Genomic DNA, 20,452 nt, shown 5'->3' on the forward strand with positions numbered 1-20,452 from the left:
CTCTTACCTACGTGAAATAAAAATATAAATCAATTGATGCGGTATCAGCTGTAATAATGGATTTGTTTTTACATTTAATATTGCAGCCCACGTTCACCATCATATTCATGGTGACGGCCATTTCATTATAGCCAAGAAGCAAAGCGTGTCAGTACATACTCTTATTCCAATAGCTTTGCTTTCATTGTTATTTTATTGCTCCGGCTGAGTAACTCCGTTCAACAGCACACGACCAGACGAACGTAATACCTACATATATGGTAGGCGTATGGTAGATATATAATAATAATATTATTATTATCATTATTATATAAATTGATAGCCATATTCATGACTGTCATAATGTGCTAGCCATGTTAGGTGTATTATTTTTTTCTTTAACCTTCACACCATCACAAGTCGTCTTATTATTATTATTTATTCTATAATCATGACATCTTTGTTCTGTTTAGAAGGCACCGTAAGGCCGGGTATTTATCGGTAAAAAAAAAAAAAAATTGAAAAAAGTAAAATATCAAACTTGTCTAATGCTTTTACCGTGTAGGAGGAGCCTACGGGTTATTGTGTCATAATAATGTTAAAATAATAATTAATAACATTATTTTAGTTCTTACCCGATGCCCAATGGGTATTGTTGCAATAAGTTACTGCGACCTACGGCCACCACGCCTGCAGTTGTGTCCGAACTCATTTTCGTCTGTTATAGCATTTCTTATGGAATGCAGCTACGATTTGGGTCAGATATCAATAATTAAAGACGTGAAGAAACCACGCCGGTTACATCATGATATAGAGCAAACCGGGTTCGGTGCGGAAGTGATACACATATGTACAGGAAAGTGATACATATATTTTTGTATAATATTATGTAGTAGGTATATATTATAATAACGGAAAGTGAAAACAAACTGTCGTTTTTTTCTTGGACAACTTATAATAATTATTAAAAATATAATTATACATAATAATAACACAACATGTAGGTAATATATAAAGTTTATTTATTTACAAACATTGGGAGTTGGTATATTTTGAGCACATATTGTTTTTTGGAACATTAAAATATATAATAATAGTTTACGAGTATTTAATGTTACAAAAAAAAAAAAAAATTATAAAAACTAGCATTTAGCAAAGTGCTAAACATACAGTAAGTTATATATGGCTTTCACCTCCGTCAGGTGAAACCTCTTGGTCAAACGGGTGTGACTATAAATATATACATATATTTATATAGTTTCTACGTAAAAAATTCATAGAAAAAATATTATAATTACATATGTATATATGTATATTATACCTTTATAACGTGTTGCACATCATTAATTTAGTTTAAAAAAAAAATTATTTTTATCATTAATATTACTTAAAATATACAAAATATAATATTATGTATAATGTATGTATATTATATAGTTATCACACCTATATAATGAATGGCGTATAGCGAAAATGTATAGTATGAGTCGCTGTACGCAATGTCTATACTATTATTATTATTAATATGTTATTTACAAATGGAAATATTATTGAATTATTCCGTCTAGAATTGCACGTTATGGCCTCTTAGAAACGCGTCGATCTGGCCGGCGGCCAAGCTTTGTTGTCCGGGTGTTCGGCCAGGTTGGACGAGTACGAATTGCTGTTGGTGCGCATCCGGTTGCTGTTCGAATCGCTGTGGCTGTTTTGGCGTGAACTGCGACGCCGGTTCAAAACGCTGTGATGGCGGAGGGAAGAACTGCGGCGATGATTGCGGTTGGAACGATTGCTGTTGCTGTTGCTGTTTCTGCTGCTGTTGTCTGAATAGGTTTTGGGACTGTTGGAAAGCCGTGGCTTGCTGCTGCTGCACCAATTGCTGTTGTGGCCCCGGAGCTCCAGGGAATCCTGCGGAAGGCCGCTGGAAGTCAAATTCGACCGGTCTCTGAGGCTGGAACGGCGACTGGAACGGTTGGATCGCCGGTCGGAATTGTGGTTGTGGTTGTTGGAATTGTGGTGGGGCTTGGGGTCGGAACTGCTGTTGCAGTAGGGGCTGTTGTCTAGTCGGAGCCGTTGCTCCCTGCAAGGGCAGACGCTGGTTGATGTTGATGGCGGCCTCCTGTTTGGGTACCTGTTGGAATATTACCGTGTTGTATTGACCGGTGGCCGGGTCGAAAACCAGTTCGGTCGTGTACAGTGGAGAGTTGGGCCCGGCGGGCGATTGAAGCTGCACCTTGCCCGATGGCGATGATGGTTGCGGCAAGTTTCGGATGGCCGACTCCAAGTTTCCGGCGGCTGATAGGAATTGTGGTGATGGTGGCGGCGCTGCCGTGGTTGGTGACAATATCTGTGGGGGTGGTCTTCTGGGACTTTCCTGGAACATCGGCTGTAGCTGCTGTCTACCCGGTGGGCGTGGAGTCGTGGACGGCTGTGATTGCGGCTGTGGTTCGAAATCGCCGAACGTCTGCTGGAACAGTGTGGTGGTCGGACGGTTCTTCTTGGGCTTGGGCTTGCCAGCGTTCACGGGATTGTTGGAGGGAACGTTCTCCTCTTCACCCGGTTTCCCTGGTTGGTCATCGTCTTCTTCCGCCGCAACCGCGTTCGGGTCGCACGGGTTGCCTTGCACGTACGTGAACTCCCGTTTGTTACCGTCCGGGTCTACGTAACCGTACTTGCCCCTGACCACACAGTCCGTTCCCCTGGTCTCCTCTTTAAAGCTACCATCGTCAGCCTCGTAACCGAACGTGAACGAACCGTCATCGTTCAGTTTGTTGAAGTTTCGGATGGTCTGCGCGGTCGGTTCCTTTTGCTGCTGCGGCTGTTCCTGTTGCTTGAGTCGCTGCTGGACGATATGCTGGGCCTGTGGTGACTGTGACCTCGGACCTGCTCTCGTTGGCTGCTGTCTGATGATCACCTCCGGCTGTTCGTCTTCTTCATCGGCGGCAGCTTCTTGTTGCTGTTCGCGGGCTCGCTGCTGCAACACCCTGGGAGATTGTCTGATCACAACCACTGGTTGCCGTTCGGTTTCGACATCCGTCTGTGGCCTTTGTTGCAAAGGCCTGCGTGCGATCAACACTGGCTTGAACTGTTGCTGGCGCACCTCATCGTCGGCAGAGGCCTGCGCGTCTTCTTGTTCACCTTCGTCAGCAGCCGCCGGTTTCAGGTTCACTCGTCTGCTGTCTACATCTGTTGACCACAGCGTTACCAATAATAACGCGGCCTGCGAACACCAAAGAACAACGTTATTATTTTAGAAACAGAATATTTTCCAATCGATTAAAAATCAATACGATGATAGGAATAACGCATATTTTTATTGTAATAATATGAGATACGTAACACGGGACGATTTTTTTATTTCTATAGAAAAGACGGATTTATTATGTATTTTACTCTCTAAGAGAATTTAGTACCTCTTTAGGTGGCCATTTACTTACTTTGATCTGGTTTCCGAGCTAGAGATAGTATTTAAATTGTTTATAGCGCAAGAATTTTTGGAATTTAAGAACTGTGTGTAAAGTTAATAAATGGATGCCAAGGGGCGAGTAGTCAAAAGCATGGTTATAAAATATTTATAACGTAATATTTCATAGGTATACAGTCCACCCCCTCCACCCTAAAAAACACGTCTGACATTTTTTCGAATTTCAATGATATACAACCGTATTTCGTCAGATACGCAAAAATACGATCAAAATTAACTAAACATAAAAAGTTTTACGGCGAGGTCTTACGATAATAACTTAATAATATCATATATTATAAGTCTTGATTATAATCGTCTGCCTATATAGTTCCCGGTGCGACCAATGTCGAACGCGAGTTTTCGTTTACTTTATTTTTGAATTAGTCAAGGGTATGACTTACAAGTCTTTTCACGTCCGCGACCATCACAGATGTGAGGACCACTGCAGCTCGCTGCAATAATGATATTATTATTATATTCGTGTCGCAACGTCTCCCGAGAGGACGTAAATAAAAAAAAACCTACTTGTAATAGTAATAATAATAATAACGCTCGCAGGCTATAAATCACGTCATTTATATATATATATATATATATATATATATAACGCGAGTACTAACACAATATTATATTATATGTGTCGGAAAACCAACGGTGGCGGTTCGAACCACGAGAACATTATTCCCACGGTGAACCGCGTGTGACCCGTGTACGCGAAACGTCAAGGACGCCGTATATACGGTATTATAGATGTCACGATCTATTATAATGTGTACATAGGTGTCAGACTTGTGTATTTTGAGAAATACGCTGAGGGCCACAGGTCAAACGATCGGACGGTATTATGACGAAATCGGTTTCACGAAAATCCCTCACACGTATTATACATGCGTATATTGTAGTATATTTGCGTAAAAATAAATCGCAGTATATTGGTAAACAAATGCGGTGGATTAGCTGTGGCTATTGACGTGTTATAACTCGTCTTACTATTTCCTCGGTGTATAACAATATAAGAACAGAAAAGGTAAAAACTGTCATCGGAATGTCCGAAATATACCTTTATCACAAATAACAAATATTAGTAATATTGTGGAAGGGTGCAATAATAATACGTATGATGGTAATTATTACAGAAGAAATTAATCTTTATAAAAGTGCATTGAACATCGAACGATTTTCGGGCTATATAGTTCATTTTCGATTGTTATAACTTTATAAGCCATAATCGATTAAAATATTTTAATTTTAAATTGGTAACGTAACTACGTAACACTGTTTAGAGTGGTATGAAAAAGTCGGAAAAATTAACTATATATGTATATTGTATTTACAATAGTAAAATTTTACTGGTAAAAAAAAATAATACAATATGCATCTCTAATGCATGTAAAAAAAACGGATAGTCACAAAGACGTTTCCGTCGACCGCTTGACAGAGTAGCGCCAGTAACGTCACGGACCGTTGTTTTGTAATATAATAATAATTATTGTTATCGTATTACAATTACCGCTATCGTTATTATTATTATTATCGATGGTGTTGTATAACTCTATGTGTTTCTTATATGTGCGAGATGACGAACGTAGATAGTAGCAAACGTAAAATGAAAAAAAAAACAACATAATATAAGCCTAGATAACGATTAGTGAAAGTTGCACACACTTTATGCACTGTACTTATTATTATTGTGTTCCGGTCCGTCGACAATTAAACGTTCGATATTATGTTAATTCGATTTTCGAAAAAATAATTGTGTTATACATTATTCAATAATTCCCCTCCCCCCGCTGGATAGGTATAGAAGCGGTATACCCATAACTGCACAGAATAGGCGCACTACTACTCCGAAATCATTATTATTTATTATGAGTTGAGATATTATAAAATAAATTTCGAAAAAAAAGGAATGCTAAATACATCTATATGTTATTATGTTATTGTACAATATACATGTATATTATTATTATTATAGAGTTCCGCGTAATACTATAACGTTATTATATTATTGTACCTACGGGTGTCTAGGTCGGTAATTGCGCAATGACCCCCGAACAATTTAAAATGGGCTGTCGACGAGTATTCGAAAAAAAATATTTTATAATAATAATAATCATAATAAACATACGATCGTGTGTGTATAATAAAGCACGTACTTGTATTTCTCCGCGGTTGGGAAAATAATAAAAATAAAATAGATTTTCGTTTTCATCTCAAGGTTTGTAACGATGGTATTATTATTATTCTTTGCTTCGAAGATAAACGGCATGAAAGGAACATGCTGAGTAACTATCTGGTCAGATAATATTATGTACCTAATTGACAACCTGGCAGGGTAATCTGAACCCATGGAACGCGATACACGTGGATGATGATGTATCAAGGTCTTACATGTCAGTATAAGATAATATTATGACGTCTAAGGAATAGCCTAGCTAATGCAAGTCATATCGATCTTTGCTTCGAATCGAAAACAAAACCATTTGTTTTTATTGTTATCTCGTACGTAAACTCCGGTGCAATGTTATATATTTTTATTATTGCTGTATTACTGTGTCTCTTTCAGCCTACCTCGTAAGTTCTTATCATCCGTACAACTACACCAAAACGTATACCGAGTGACAAGTTAAATATAACGTGTATAATATTTACACTGGATACGATAACATCGCTTGAGAATAGAGTTGAGAAAAAGCATTACACCGAGAAGTATGACGTATACAGAATACCAAATCACCCGAAAAAAGTAGTAAGCAGATATAATATCATACGTCGTCATGCATCCGTAATCCCATTGGAAGGAAAGTTGCATCTCATAGGTACAATAAAGTGATTTAATGTGAAATTAAAATACCAATGTTCAACACAGACGTGTTCGTTTCTTTCAGAAAAAAATATTTATATATTTTACAAAGACGTGCGTCAAAATATTGTAATAGAGTTTAACCGATGTAAAAATTGAAATAATAACTGATCGTTTATTTTTAATATATTGGTGATACACTCTACTCAAAAAAAGTAACTGATAAAAATATTATTATAGTTTGTATGATGCCGAAACGATTTTCAGTTGATGATAAAACACACATATGTTATGTTATTCTTATATTATAAGATGGGTTTACTCACCAAGAGGTAGGTCGTGTACTTCATCGTGTCGGCGGCACCGTGTAGCTCGTTAAATAGTATATACTTATTCGCTTCGAGTGAAAACGCTGTAAAATTATTTTTGTCTTTAAAACTGTGTCAAAAAATCAAAAAGAAAAAATAATTTTTAAAAACCAACCAACTCTGGAGCAAATAATACGCGCGTTGCAGCACTGTGGAAGACACTGCGGCAAGAGGTCCGCGAATGGTCCTTAAACGATCGTCTTATTCAGTGGCGTACACTGACCGGCCGAGCGGGTGCAGAGTGGGTTTTATAACTTTCCCCCGCCGCCGCCGCGTAGTCTCGGGGCCGAATCCGCGCCTCTCTCGCACACATCGTCGACATCGCAACCGCAATATCATCGTCGTCATCGTCATCGATGTCGTGGGTACGTCATTTATTGTGTACGGGTACTACTACTGCCGAATCTCCTGTAGATCCAGCGAATCTCTCCTGAGCCACATTTAGATAGAGCACCTCCTCCGAGTCGCGTAACAGTCGCAATACGTGTCTGAAGTTGTTTGCGCAACACGGACATTAGATGTGTATATACCTACTTACTTATATATAAATGTCGAACGTTTGTAATGCGATGCCGTACAGATTAATTGATATATTGTACGACCGAAACCGGTAGTTAGATAAAACGTTGTATATTATATATATATCCTTTGACCATCATTAGATCACGATAGTATATAATAGGTAATCTTTTCGTGACACATAAACCTGAAAATTGAAAGAATAATATTGACTGTTTCCCCTCAAGATATACGATTCCTGTTTCCACCAAAAGAAACATAAGCTAAAAAATGTTTGTCAATTTTAGTTTTTTGCTGATTTGGCTATATAAATATATCTATTTTTAAATAATCTCAAATGCTGTATAATTTTAGGTATACGTTACACATCGATATATCGATATACAGTCTTTATAAACAAAATCCAAATTGTATCCATTAGGAACTGTTATTTATCAATAATATGATTATCAGGTAAATTGTTTTGGACATGGAGCCCTATTATCAAATATTTAAGCATTAAGTCTTCCAATTAATATTTGTTAAAATCTCCACTGACTCCACTCATATATAACTGATCTCTGAAACAAAATAATATTAGAATAATATATACCTAATAATACTAAATAATAATATCATAATGTATCAGGCGAAAACGCATCATCGCTTATTATTTACCGCACCTTTGATTATTATTTTTATTGTACTGTGCTGGGCTCATACACATACCTAATGACTATAATAATATAATATAATATCTTACAGGCAGTATGTTATAGGTGAATAATACCGATTGCCCGCGGGATGACGTTTAGACCCAGTAACGGGTTCGAACATTTTAAAGTTCATTTAACGTCGATTTATTGTTGCTCGCAGTCTTTTGTCCGCATCAATAAGATACATTGTTTTCGTCGTTTTTATTTTACACATGAGTATAGTGAACCTCTTATACGCATTGTTCAACTTCACCACAATAAATATCAAAAATATAATTTACACGTTGCACCAAGTCGCTGCAGCTGAATTGATATTATGTGAGCGACCGAATTTGTCTGCTGCAGACGATAATATAATAATATTATTATATTATAGAAATATCATTAGGCCCGATGACGCAGTCCAAGATGGTATAATTTAAAAATATACTATCACGATGGACTTAGGAAATTATTGTAATAATTTGGATAGTTCTTGCTGTCATAGTGCCGTACAAAACCTACGATTTTAGGTCTTGTGTGACGATGAAACATTCTCTATAATAATATAATTTATTATAATATAGAATATTAAATCATTCTGTTATAACGCACCGTTGGCGTACATATATAGGTTGTAAGTTGAAAAATCGTTTGTTTGAAGTCGATATTTTACGGTAAAAGTCGAGTTCTAGCAGATAATTACGCGTACTTATATTAGTAATACAATTATTATTTTCACAAACAATGAAATAAATATAACAATATAAATTTGAAATGATGATGCGTATTCAAAATGCAAAAATTGAGGAAGAGAGGAGGAGACACATAGTTATATAATTAAATATATACCAGTTTTAAATGTAACTTGTTGAAATATAAGAATACTTAAACAATGCAGATTTTATATACTTATGATGATTTTTTGATAGAATAAGTATATAATAATATGCGCAATTTACAGTAAAACCTTCAATAATGAACACCTCTGAATAGCGGATGGTTTTTTGGGAAAAAATTACAAAATACTATATGAACAAACTGAACCCTCTGCAGAATAACAGGAAAAACTTTACCTACCCAGTGTCCGGTATCTAGAGGTTTCACCGTACAATGGTGTAATTAATAATTATAATTTTCAATAACCTTTTAATTAAAAAAATAAAATATTTGAATGTCGTTATACAAAATTAAATCCATCTATAACTAAAGCCATCTTATAGCAACCAATATAGGGGTTGAAACAATAAGCTATAAACATCCTCCGAGTCTCAAGGAACCTATGTATATCGATATAATTTTTATTGAAAACAGTCCAGTAGTTATTGAGTCTATCGGGAACAAACAAACAAACAAACATTAATTTTTATGTAGATAATCCCTGCAGACTTACATATGTGTCACCTTGCGCGTTCGGTTTGTAATATTGCAGAGTCCCACGCTATATACAGTATGGATAAAACTATTTGTGATTACTTTACAAAATTTAAAAATGCATAGGTAATAATAATGAATTTATTATTCGACCTGCTACACATACGTATGCACAAATCGCCTCGTTTCATCATATGTGTATATTGCTACCACAGGTAATCGATAGAGTACATTGTAAATTAATATATTACATAATTATATCATTTTATTTCGATATCCGTTAAAAAATAATAATCATTGTACTCGATATAACTCTTGGTATCATGTCTAAAATATTCAACTCCCGTTTGGTGTTAATTTGTCACTGCCTCACTGATACAAGTATGTATATACAATATACAACGCAGATATACCAGAGATAGACAACGCCGTTTTATATATTTACTACCTATCACGCATATAGTAAAACTGTCGCGCGAAAAAATATTATAAAGGTCCCACGCCGATTTATGGTCTGTTGGACGGAAAATAATACAGGAAAAGGCTAAATTGAGTTATGACGCACCGGTCAATAATTATAATCATTGAGTCTATAGAAATACGAGTAATATTATGGTTGCGGTTGCGGCACTCCGGCACTGCCCCGAGGGTCTTAACACGAATGCGGCGAATATTATGGCTGGTCGTACCTACCTATCTCATCCGGATGGCGATCTACATAACAATATTTATTTGTTATGCAATATTACGTATTACTGAATATTATCTACACCAGTGGCGTGACGAAGGACTATATTTGAAGCACGTGCCTCAGTTTGAGGGGTGGTGGGTGTCCTCAAAGATCATCTGATGTGTTAAAAAAGCATTATTATGATTAAATATATTTCATCTTAAAAAATTTTTTTAATGTTTTTTGTGATGGGTGGAGTGAGTGGTTGGTCTGACAATATAACTGTGCCTTATAACATAATGAAGTTTGCCACGCCACTGATCCACACTAAGTATAGGTATTGTAACAGTATCTGAAATACTTAGTTATAAATGCGTGTATTTTAATTCTATAGCTAGGTACCCATCCAAGTTCGAAAATATTTTGATTATAAAACGTCTAATCACATTTATCACCTTTACAATGTTCCCATTTTAAATTTTAATATAATATATATAGAAAATTGTCCTATAATAACATAATATATTATTATGGAAAAACTATTTTAAAATCAAAAATACAATTAATGGCCGTTTAAAATGTGGTAATATTACTTATAAGCTCATTGGAAAATACCATTATGGTATTTCACTTATACCACGCCAAATTACATAACTTTTATAACAATACGAATATTATAAACTTATTAAGTCACCCGTAAGTTTTTACGTTTACATTTTATTCAGAATAGAGCGGTTTGGGCGTTGAGCAATTTTGTTGTTCAAAATACCGTTGATTTGTTGACATTATAAGTACATATTGTGTAATTACATATTTTATTTTTCAATGGATTTTTAATGACAATACAAAATTTTGAGCTAAAATAATATTTATCATTTCCATTCGTAAATTGGTTGAGGTAGGTATACCTAAAATGCTTGGCCATTAATGAAAGTATCTAAATGTATATAAACGTATTTTAATACTATTACTATTTACAACCAACTCACATAATAATAAGACTAACCTATTAAAATTATGTTTAAGTTAAATAAATAATTAATGTCTTATAATATGTTTATAACGTTACACCAACTAGTCAGTAAAATTTTAATGTTAAAACGGTGACTAATTTTTCGAATTATTCATTACACGAACCACCGTTTAGTCATTGTTCACGAGTATTATATAAAACTCGAAAAATTAATAACGATTAGATTAGTGCAGACCATAACATCATAGCTTATATTATATAGGTAGTCTGAGGCATTTATAGGCAACTTGTAGGCATTAAATTGGTATTAAATATCCTTTTAATAGAACAAAATAAACAAATTACCGATTATAATAATTTTCAGATGTCCATTATTGCTTATGAGCTAGATATAACGAAACATTTGTGCTTAATACCTACTCATAAATTATTACAATAATATTATTGTCAGTTGCACGGATTCGAATAGGTACTTTGATTTCCACTATATTATTGAACTGCAGCGTCTCATGGGTGAAATTAAAATTTTATAAATTTTCACTTCAGAGAAATTAAATACCCAATGATGAACATTGGATAAAAAAATATGAGACGTCCGCCGTTAGTTTAGCATTAGAAACTTTAACACAATGAAAGATAACGATTTATTACCTACACGGTATATATTACATATTATGATATTTATTATATAACACGAGGATTAGATTAAACGTTTGATTTATCTATTTTCATTACATGAAAAGTAATATCGCGTTATCGTTATGATAGGCATCAATGATATATAAGTAGGCACCTACCTACTAAAACTAAACAATCGTTATTATAACATTGTCAACTGTACTTAATTTAAATTTACACCTACGCAGAATGATAATATGTAATATGCAATAATATTCATGTGTATCATCATGATAATCAAAAGTAGGTACCTAATTAACTGTGTCATAATATCGTAAAAAAGTAAAACTTTTTATTTAAAATAATTAATTAAAATTAAAAATTAAACAAACAATACATATTTTAATACTAATATTAATGATGTTAGTTTAATATTCTGAGAAAATGTATAAGAGAGCAGTTCTAAAGATTTTACGTAATACATTCACTGTATACTTTTTAAATAACAATAATCTTTCACGCTTAAGAAAACTGTAAGTTGTTAATGTTTTTTATAATGTGAACATATTTAATTTTAATTTAAAAAAAAAATTCTTTTTTCTCATGCATCTTTACACCACTTCGTTTAAATTGTTCTGTAACACATTTTATTCGTTCCATTACGCGTGCAATACTTTTAGCGTAAGAAATAAACTTCTACTAAATGACTAGATACTTTACTCTACACCTTTCTGTTCTTTTTCAGTCAGAATCTCATTGTATTAAACAAAGGTTATACGGGTTGTTTGTGATTTATTTTTGGCCTTGGTTGTTTCAACAGGAATTGTTGACCCAATTGCATTTCGTGAACCTGAAAATTTGTCTTCAGTTAACTTCACTAATCTGTCAACTGTAATTCGTATATTTCGCAATAATTTATTTTTAAATCTCGCACCATTTGGGCGTGAGAAATAAAATATACGTTTATCAGCATTATACATATATTATCATTATTTGTATTGAAAACGACAGTGTCGATTTTCGAGTTTAAAAATATTACGAAACTCTTATAAAGGTGTATGCGACATAATTTCTATGGATATTATGATATAATTTTTTTAGGAAATTTATAATATTATGGATTGGTAGATAGTAGGTATATTATTAAGATGAGTCAACATAGTTAAGGTGTATAATATAATTAGTATTCGTTTAGGACGATAGATATTAATATATTATTTATTAAATTTAATTGGCAATAATGTTATGTTAATACAATAATTATTATTACAATAATTTGTATAAGTATATTTGTCAAGTTTGAGTTTGTCAATAACAAACGGTATGCAGTATGCTAATTGGCTAATTGTTTGGTTTTTAGTAGGTACCTACCATCGCATCTTGATATATTCATTAATCATTAGGTATACTGACAGCTACCTAGGTTTTATTTTTTTTAGTTGTGAATTATTATGTTTATTATTGAAGTTATACATGTTTAACCTTTACTCAAGCACAATATATTTAATAGGTATGAGATCTTATAATATAAATCGGTCGGAATAATAATTAATTAGCGTGTTGATCACGTATAGTGTAAACTATACCTATGGTTATATTGAAATTCGATCATGAATATAATTCAAAAGGCAGTAAATTAGGTACCTTACTTATATGTCCCACCGCTAATAATTGTTGATGTTATTGTAATAAATAAACGATGAGAGTCAGAGGAGAAGTAATGCTAACGCAGTTCCTTCTATGGCTCTCGATACAAAAGTAAAAAAAAAGGTACCTACTTATAGTATTATTATACAGTGTTTTTTGTTATTACATAAAATGATTATTCCCCGTAGTTTTGGGTTCTGCTCGATCGTTATTTCAGTTATTTGACTGACATATCGTGCGTAGAAATTACTTGCGCAAAACGTATTAAAGAAATTTAAAACGATTTCTAAAAAAAGCGAAGCCCAGATCCGGTGAGGAATCGCTACACAACGTCAAGCATCGTCAGTGCCAATTGGCGCGGCCTTGAACTTCGTCACAATTTTTTCAGGTGAACACGCGAAGATTTGGACGTCGCTTATCAAAATATAATAATAATAATAATAACAACAACAACAATAATACTAATAATAATCTATACCGTTTGGGAATACTGATGGGTAACTCTGGACACGACTGGCCGTGGTCGCGATTTCATCAGGCAGTTTAGACATCACGATTGCAGCGGGGCCGGAATGGTTAATGTTCGCATTGTTTCGGTTTTCACCGATCGCGGGCCGTTTTCAAACTGTTGCACCACGACATATACGCGATAATAATAATATATTATCATGTTTATTCATATATCATCCAACAAGGCACACACACATTGAGTCGGAGGGAAATACGCAGTCAAGTCATCGTGTCGGTAATATATTTCACAACAACGATGTTGGAGCCGCGCGGCCTAACGTCAGACCGTAAATCTGCAAGCTGAAATTATTAGCCTATATATATTATTAATAATAGATTTTCGTTATTTCTCAAGCGGAAGAGGAATTTCGTTTGAAATATCAAAAATTCAAAATATCAAATTTTATTAAAATGTTTAAAAAAATTGATGAATAATTTGAAAGCTTAAAATACAAATACTACACACAATATTTAACAGTATTAAGAGTAAACATAGTTCGTATGTTACTGAAGCACTTTCTCCAAATACTTTTTGAAAAACTACATAATTTTTTTTTCAAATAGTATTATTATTAATTAGCCAATATTATACATGCACCACCATATTATGTTCATTGTTGGATTCAGGAAATTTTTCTGGCAGGCTAGTTGTGTTTTTTCAACTGTCGTTCATTTTAGTACTATAATGTAAATTTTATTTACTACGTATTTATTAAAATTGATTGAGTACATCTGACATTTAATACATAAAATGTGTCATATTATATCATAATATACATATTTTAACTAAAAAATGTTATTTATGTTTTACAGATTATTATTATTATAATACTTATACATTTTTTTTAAATTAATCTAACGAGACTAAATTTTTTATTATGTAAAAATCGATTGCATCTTTGATGAACTCTTGAGATGGGTCTTTTCGTTTCCGAAACTTATTCTATTTTATATATCAATGTGTCTGGTTCCATTCTATTCTGAAGTATTGACATAATTCGATTAAGTACACTGAATCATTGCATTTAACCATGACAGAGACAATTAGTATGCATGCAACTAATTGAAGGGTACTCGTATAACATTTTACGATTAGTAAAATAAATACATTTCGTTGACAGTTGGTATTTTTCAGGGGGGAGGGGAGCGAATAAAATTCCACGATGGTGTTCGTCCATCTCTCATCTGTAGCATACCTAGAATTCACACTCAACACATTAAAGTCGAGTCGCAATATCTCGAAAAACTTAAAAACTAGAATTTTTATATTCCTCTCAAAACAAAACTCCCGTAACATTTGAAAGTCAAAATAAATTATAATATTTGAGTATTTTAGAGTAATAGATAAATTGATATGATGTTTAGAAAAGAATGATTGCTTGGACGTCGTGATTACCTAAGTAGTTAGTGGACCACTGCAGTTTATCGCTGACGAAATTGTGAGTTTAAACTTTAAAATAGAATATTATATCAAATATAGTGATTCTGAAAACGACGAAAACTATGTTACGAGTCCCGAAGAAAAACTTATTCAAATGTTATTATATGGCAAACCTGCAATAGCGACTTAGTCACATTGTTACAAATCGTTGGGAAATAATTTGTTGAATCACGCATATTGTTATACGCAGTATGATATAAGTACCTATAGTATTATTATTATGTAGACACGAGAGGTCAGAGACCGCGAAAAAAATTTAATAATATCATCAGCCCCGATAATCAAACATCCGTAATCACTAATCATATAATAATAATTTATTATTGTAGTGCGCCGTTTGTGTCGAATGCGAGTCGAGTTGGCTGCGGTATCTCGTCGATTCAGGCGTTACGAATTGGAATCACACGCACAGCCAACGATTTATTAATTATTAATAATAATAATTATTATTATCATTGAAGTAGTATTTTAGTCGCCGTAAAAACACATGTTTGTATACGCAAAGTACTGCGGATCATAATATGATGCACGTGTAATCTACATATATAATAACAATTAAATGCTGCCGTTATTATTAACCACATAATTTGAGAATGGTTGGACAGATTTGTTCATTTATTTAAAATATTTATATACATATATTTGTAATAGTTTATATGAGGTTTTTACAGAGAGAAAAAAACTAGAAGGTCTTTTTTCCATGATATTTTTGTATTTAAATGGATGCCATTGGAAATAATTTACATATTAATAATATATTATTGTAATTTGATAATATGGTAGTAGAAATAGTAGTAGCGAATCAGTAGAAATGTTATTTTTTCTATATAAATGATTGCCACAAGTTGCATAATAATATAATATAATTGATCGTATTTAATAGTTTTAACTTACAGTAAAATTTTGATATTTGGTCACTATTGTTTTTGTCACGTTGGTTTATCTGAAGTTAAATACTCGACAACTACTGGACCGCTTTCAATAAAAAGTTATTTCACGAAACTTGCAATATTTTATTTTTTAAACCCACATAGGTAACTAATATATATAATAATAATAATAACAATAAATAAATAATTCTATTATTATGACTAGTAAAACTAACAGATATATTAATACATACATACTTACAAATATATTAAAAAAAAAAATAATAATAATAATCATCTTTGACATGGGCTGCGGTGGGCGGGATAGCTATACTAATATAAATTTAATGTAATTATAATTTATAATATTTACTCGACAACGATCGATTCGTTTTATTGATACGATATACATAAATATTGTTATTATATAGAAGATTTCGTACGCACACACGCCAACACCGATACTGTATGTAATATTATGTGAATTATTATTATTTCGTTTATTTACAACAATAGTTGCTGAACATACATCACCATAGGCGTGTCCAGACCCCATCCTCAGGTCATGCAAAACAGTGGCATATCTAGGAAAGGGGTTACTGCACCCCCGTATTTTTGTTAGTAATTACTTAATTCTATCATCAATTGTAACAAGGAAAGTATAAATTATCATCAAGCAGTTCACGTGATAAAAATTAAAAAACTTAATACGAAATCAGTAACTTACAAATGACAGGCATGACCAGTAGACACGCCTATGTACATCACTATTGATGTCTGCAGATGTAGACGTAGGGGATGTTAGGTGAAAACATTAATTGTTTTACCTACTTAAACGTATATATTTCGTTTGTTGCAATTAGTTAATTAAAATTATATTATTACATTATATTTTATGTATGAAATGCGTGGATCAACATATCAATATCAATAATAATAATAACGATAAAAATTATTTTAACTATATCATGTTTAATCATATAATTTAATTGATAATTCTTAATATAATGTTGATATACATCTATTTAAACAGAGTTTTTAAAAGTACTATTTTTATATTTTAGTATTATTTATTTGATGTTTTATCAGCAGTCACTCTAAAGTGAGGCCGAGAACGATAGATAATCACGATGTTAATAATTATAAATTAACAAACAGTTACAATATTGTAAATAGAGAAGCTAGGTAAACAGATAAAAATGTACACTATATGTCTGAAGTTATGACTTTCAAGGATGAGTGAGTCGGTATGCGTAAATATTTCTTTTTAATCTATAATTATAAATATATACATGTTTAGCTTATAATAAATGACGTGTATAATACAAGTAAATACAATCTTTAAAAAAAATGAAAAATAATACTTAGAGAAAAGTTATAATGACTAAAGCTTTTAATATTATAAGGTTAATAATTAATGATTAGAAATCAAAACAAAGGTTAAAAAAAACTAAAACTAATTAAAAAACTCGCATACAAAATAATTTAAATATGATATTTTTTACTAATTATCTCATTCCTTCCCAGTTAATTTTCACATCAATGGATTATAATATAATATAAATTCAATGTTTGATATTCAACTTTTAAAAATGAATTTTACAAACAGTATGATGCATAAATGGATAAATAATTTAAAAAATTTATCTATTTTAAACATGTCTATTTAAATATTTAAACCTGAGTGTATTACATGATATTGCAGATATTACAAATATATTAATATTTTGAGATGAATAGTTTTAATAGCCTTTTAGGTTGATTGACCTAATATTATACATACCAATCCACTTACATTTGCGACCACTGAATTGTAAAATGAAAAATATTTTTTAAAATTATTATTAATTGTGTTTAATTTTTTTCTTTATGACGCTATGATCTCACAGTTATGGCAATTATTGGATAGTCCATTTTTAATTTACTAATCTAAAATTTCTCATAAAGCTGGTAGATAATTGAAAAACTCATTTTTAATTAAGTTAATCAAATTATATAATTAAGATCGTTCGCAATTAGGTAGCGAAAGAGGAATAAATAATAATTATAATTATATAAAAATACATAGTGTAAAATTTTATTGTTATCACGCAATATCATCATATTATTATGTTGCTTTTGATATAAAAATATTTTACAAACATTTTCTCATGAATAATAACTAATATATATTATATATACAATATGTATTTGAATAATATATTAAATTATTAAACCATTTATTAATTTTATGGAAAACAAAAAAGATTTTATAGATAAGTGTAAAAAAATTATGTACACTTATTAAATGTAAATAAGAATATAATAAAACTTTTCCGTTGTAAATAGTATATAATTTAATTTATACGATCATTATTTTATTATTGGACAAAGGTGTAGGTATGTTCTACGCAAGTATAATATAATATAATGTGGTTGAAGTTAATATGATAATTATTAATATTACGAAAAGTATGTTCGTTGCAGGTGCATTACCTATAGTAAGTTATATTTATTTTACACATTTAACAACTCTAATCTTACGATTATGTCATTCATCATTCAAGTATAGTATTTACCGTAAAGCAATAATTACTGTATGATCTATTATGTACATTGTTATAACTTACCTATATGGAATAATGGCTATATGCCTACATTCATAATAACAATAATAGCGATAAATAAAAATATGATTGCAGAAGCGAGCAAAATTGAAACTAGTTAAAAAATGGGATACAATTTTTCAAATTATTATTATTTAATTTACACCTACATAATCTATTGTTTTAATCGACGAAAAATAACCAGATATTATTCAGCTGTACAAATTGATTATACCTTGAATTATATCTACCATATTATACGTTATAACAGAGCTGCTATCAACATTAATTGTTATATTTTTTAAACATTTTCTAAATATTAAATTATTCCATCGAATAATCAATAGTATTCTCTTCCCAATTATAGACAATCATATTTTGATTTCGAGTCTCACTGTTTTATTCAAATTGTAAGAACAATAATACAATATAGTATTGTAATATTATTGTAGAATTGTTTTGTATAAGTGATATGTAACTATCTAACACTAATTGTCGTTATTAAATTAATGAAAACATAAATTGTCAATTGTATGACATATTTAAAATCCTTCATTATCCAACGTATTAATTCATCGTTATTAATAATATTATATTTACGTAGTATATACGTTTGATATTCGGGTATTCCATTCGTAACTTAAACTTGTGCAGTTATAAAATAAAATTATAGATTTAAAATCAAGTCAATGGTATGGAATTAATTCTGGAACCTATTTTACCTCCTAATTAATTGATTGCTAATTGTTAATGAACTAGGATAGCTTTTAAAAGGAATCCAAGAACTAGAATAAATGTATTATTAATGAAATATAAAAAATATGTTTATAAGTAATATTATAGTGTAACAACCAATCGCAGGTTCTAATATCAGAAAATTACTACCAACCGTTGTATAAAGATAAAGAAATAACCACATGTCCACTTTAAACTATTACAACTAAACTATATCATAACATTACATACTATATTATAAATAAATTAAAAAAATGTGATAGGAATAAAAAAAAAAAATGTTTGATTTATTTGATATCCAACCCACATCGATAATGGAATTGAGGTGTATAGAATCCGGATGATACAGTTTGGCAAGCACTCTCAAATTGCCTTCTAAATCTAAGTAGGTGACCTTTTTTACTCGAATTGCCTCCGGGTGTTTTCGGATAGAATTGAAGTACCTACACATTTCAACCCAAAGAACGGATAAGGCAAGCCAATATCCGGCATTAGTTCGGACACTGGACATTTGTCCATCAGTAATTTCGAAATCCCTCTGAAACGAACTCCAGAGCTAATAAATTGTGCAAAACCTTTATGTAAGATGAGACAGGACATAGGACAACATATATGTCAAACAAAACGCATTTCGCGATAATAATAATAACGCGGCCTTTAGTAATATGATTCTTAAAAATACTTTTTTTTTTAAATTTAGTTTTAAATAAACACGCAGTTAATAACAACATTACAACAATGGATTCGTATTATAATAAATGACAATCATAAATTGATTAACCATAATTTAATATTTCCCAACTGCAAAATCATTGATATAATAATATATTATATTATTCATAAATGATTTAATCTGCAGACCAGTAACATAAATAAGTAAGTTAAATTAAGCACACTTATATATATGTAAATATGCACAACGTGCAAGTTGAAACTTTTGATTACTATGAATATTAAAATAACTTTTTAAATTAGATAATTCTATAATAATCTTAAAGGTAATAAAATTATCATTCTATTATGGTCGTCGTTAATTAAAATTTTTAATACGATTATATACAAAGTTTTTATGAGTTGATTTTTTATATTGCATATATAATTTGCATTTGCAATGATAATGTACATTAATATACTATACTGTACTACATTGTTCGGCAAATGTATGCACATTATATTGTGGTTGTATATTTTATATAAGACTTGAAATGTAATATAATATTCCTT

General features: G+C 31.5%; 1 protein-coding gene across 1 annotated transcript; it reads right to left on the bottom strand.

Annotated features, from left to right (window-relative positions):
• Nucleotides 1-980: 980 nt before the first annotated feature.
• Nucleotides 981-6,884, bottom strand: LOC107166414 (uncharacterized). The gene is made up of 3 exons (XM_015515069.2): nucleotides 6,729-6,884; nucleotides 6,572-6,657; nucleotides 981-3,196 (listed from the first exon to the last, which is right to left on the bottom strand). Exons 2-3 carry the CDS (start codon nucleotides 6,593-6,595, stop codon nucleotides 1,544-1,546), a joined length of 1,677 nt encoding a protein of 558 aa, XP_015370555.2. The 5' UTR covers nucleotides 6,596-6,657; nucleotides 6,729-6,884; the 3' UTR covers nucleotides 981-1,543.
• Between the last annotated feature and the right edge of the window lie 13,568 nt (nucleotides 6,885-20,452).

Source organism: Diuraphis noxia, unplaced genomic scaffold (assembly GCF_037042655.1).
Source record: "Diuraphis noxia isolate RWA-SAM2 unplaced genomic scaffold, SU_Dnox_SAM2 contig0005, whole genome shotgun sequence".
In the NCBI taxonomy this organism is placed as follows: Eukaryota; Metazoa; Arthropoda; class Insecta; order Hemiptera; family Aphididae; genus Diuraphis; species Diuraphis noxia.

What these genes read in the sequence shown, in the direction of transcription:
- LOC107166414 (XM_015515069.2), bottom strand. Translation starts at nt 6,595, where the DNA reads ATGAAGTACACGACCTACCTCTTG. An exon ending in AGTACACGACCTACCTCTTG is followed by an intron (nt 3,197 to 6,571) that starts GTGAGTAAACCC and finishes TGGTGTTCGCAG; the next exon opens with GCCGCGTTATTATTGGTAAC.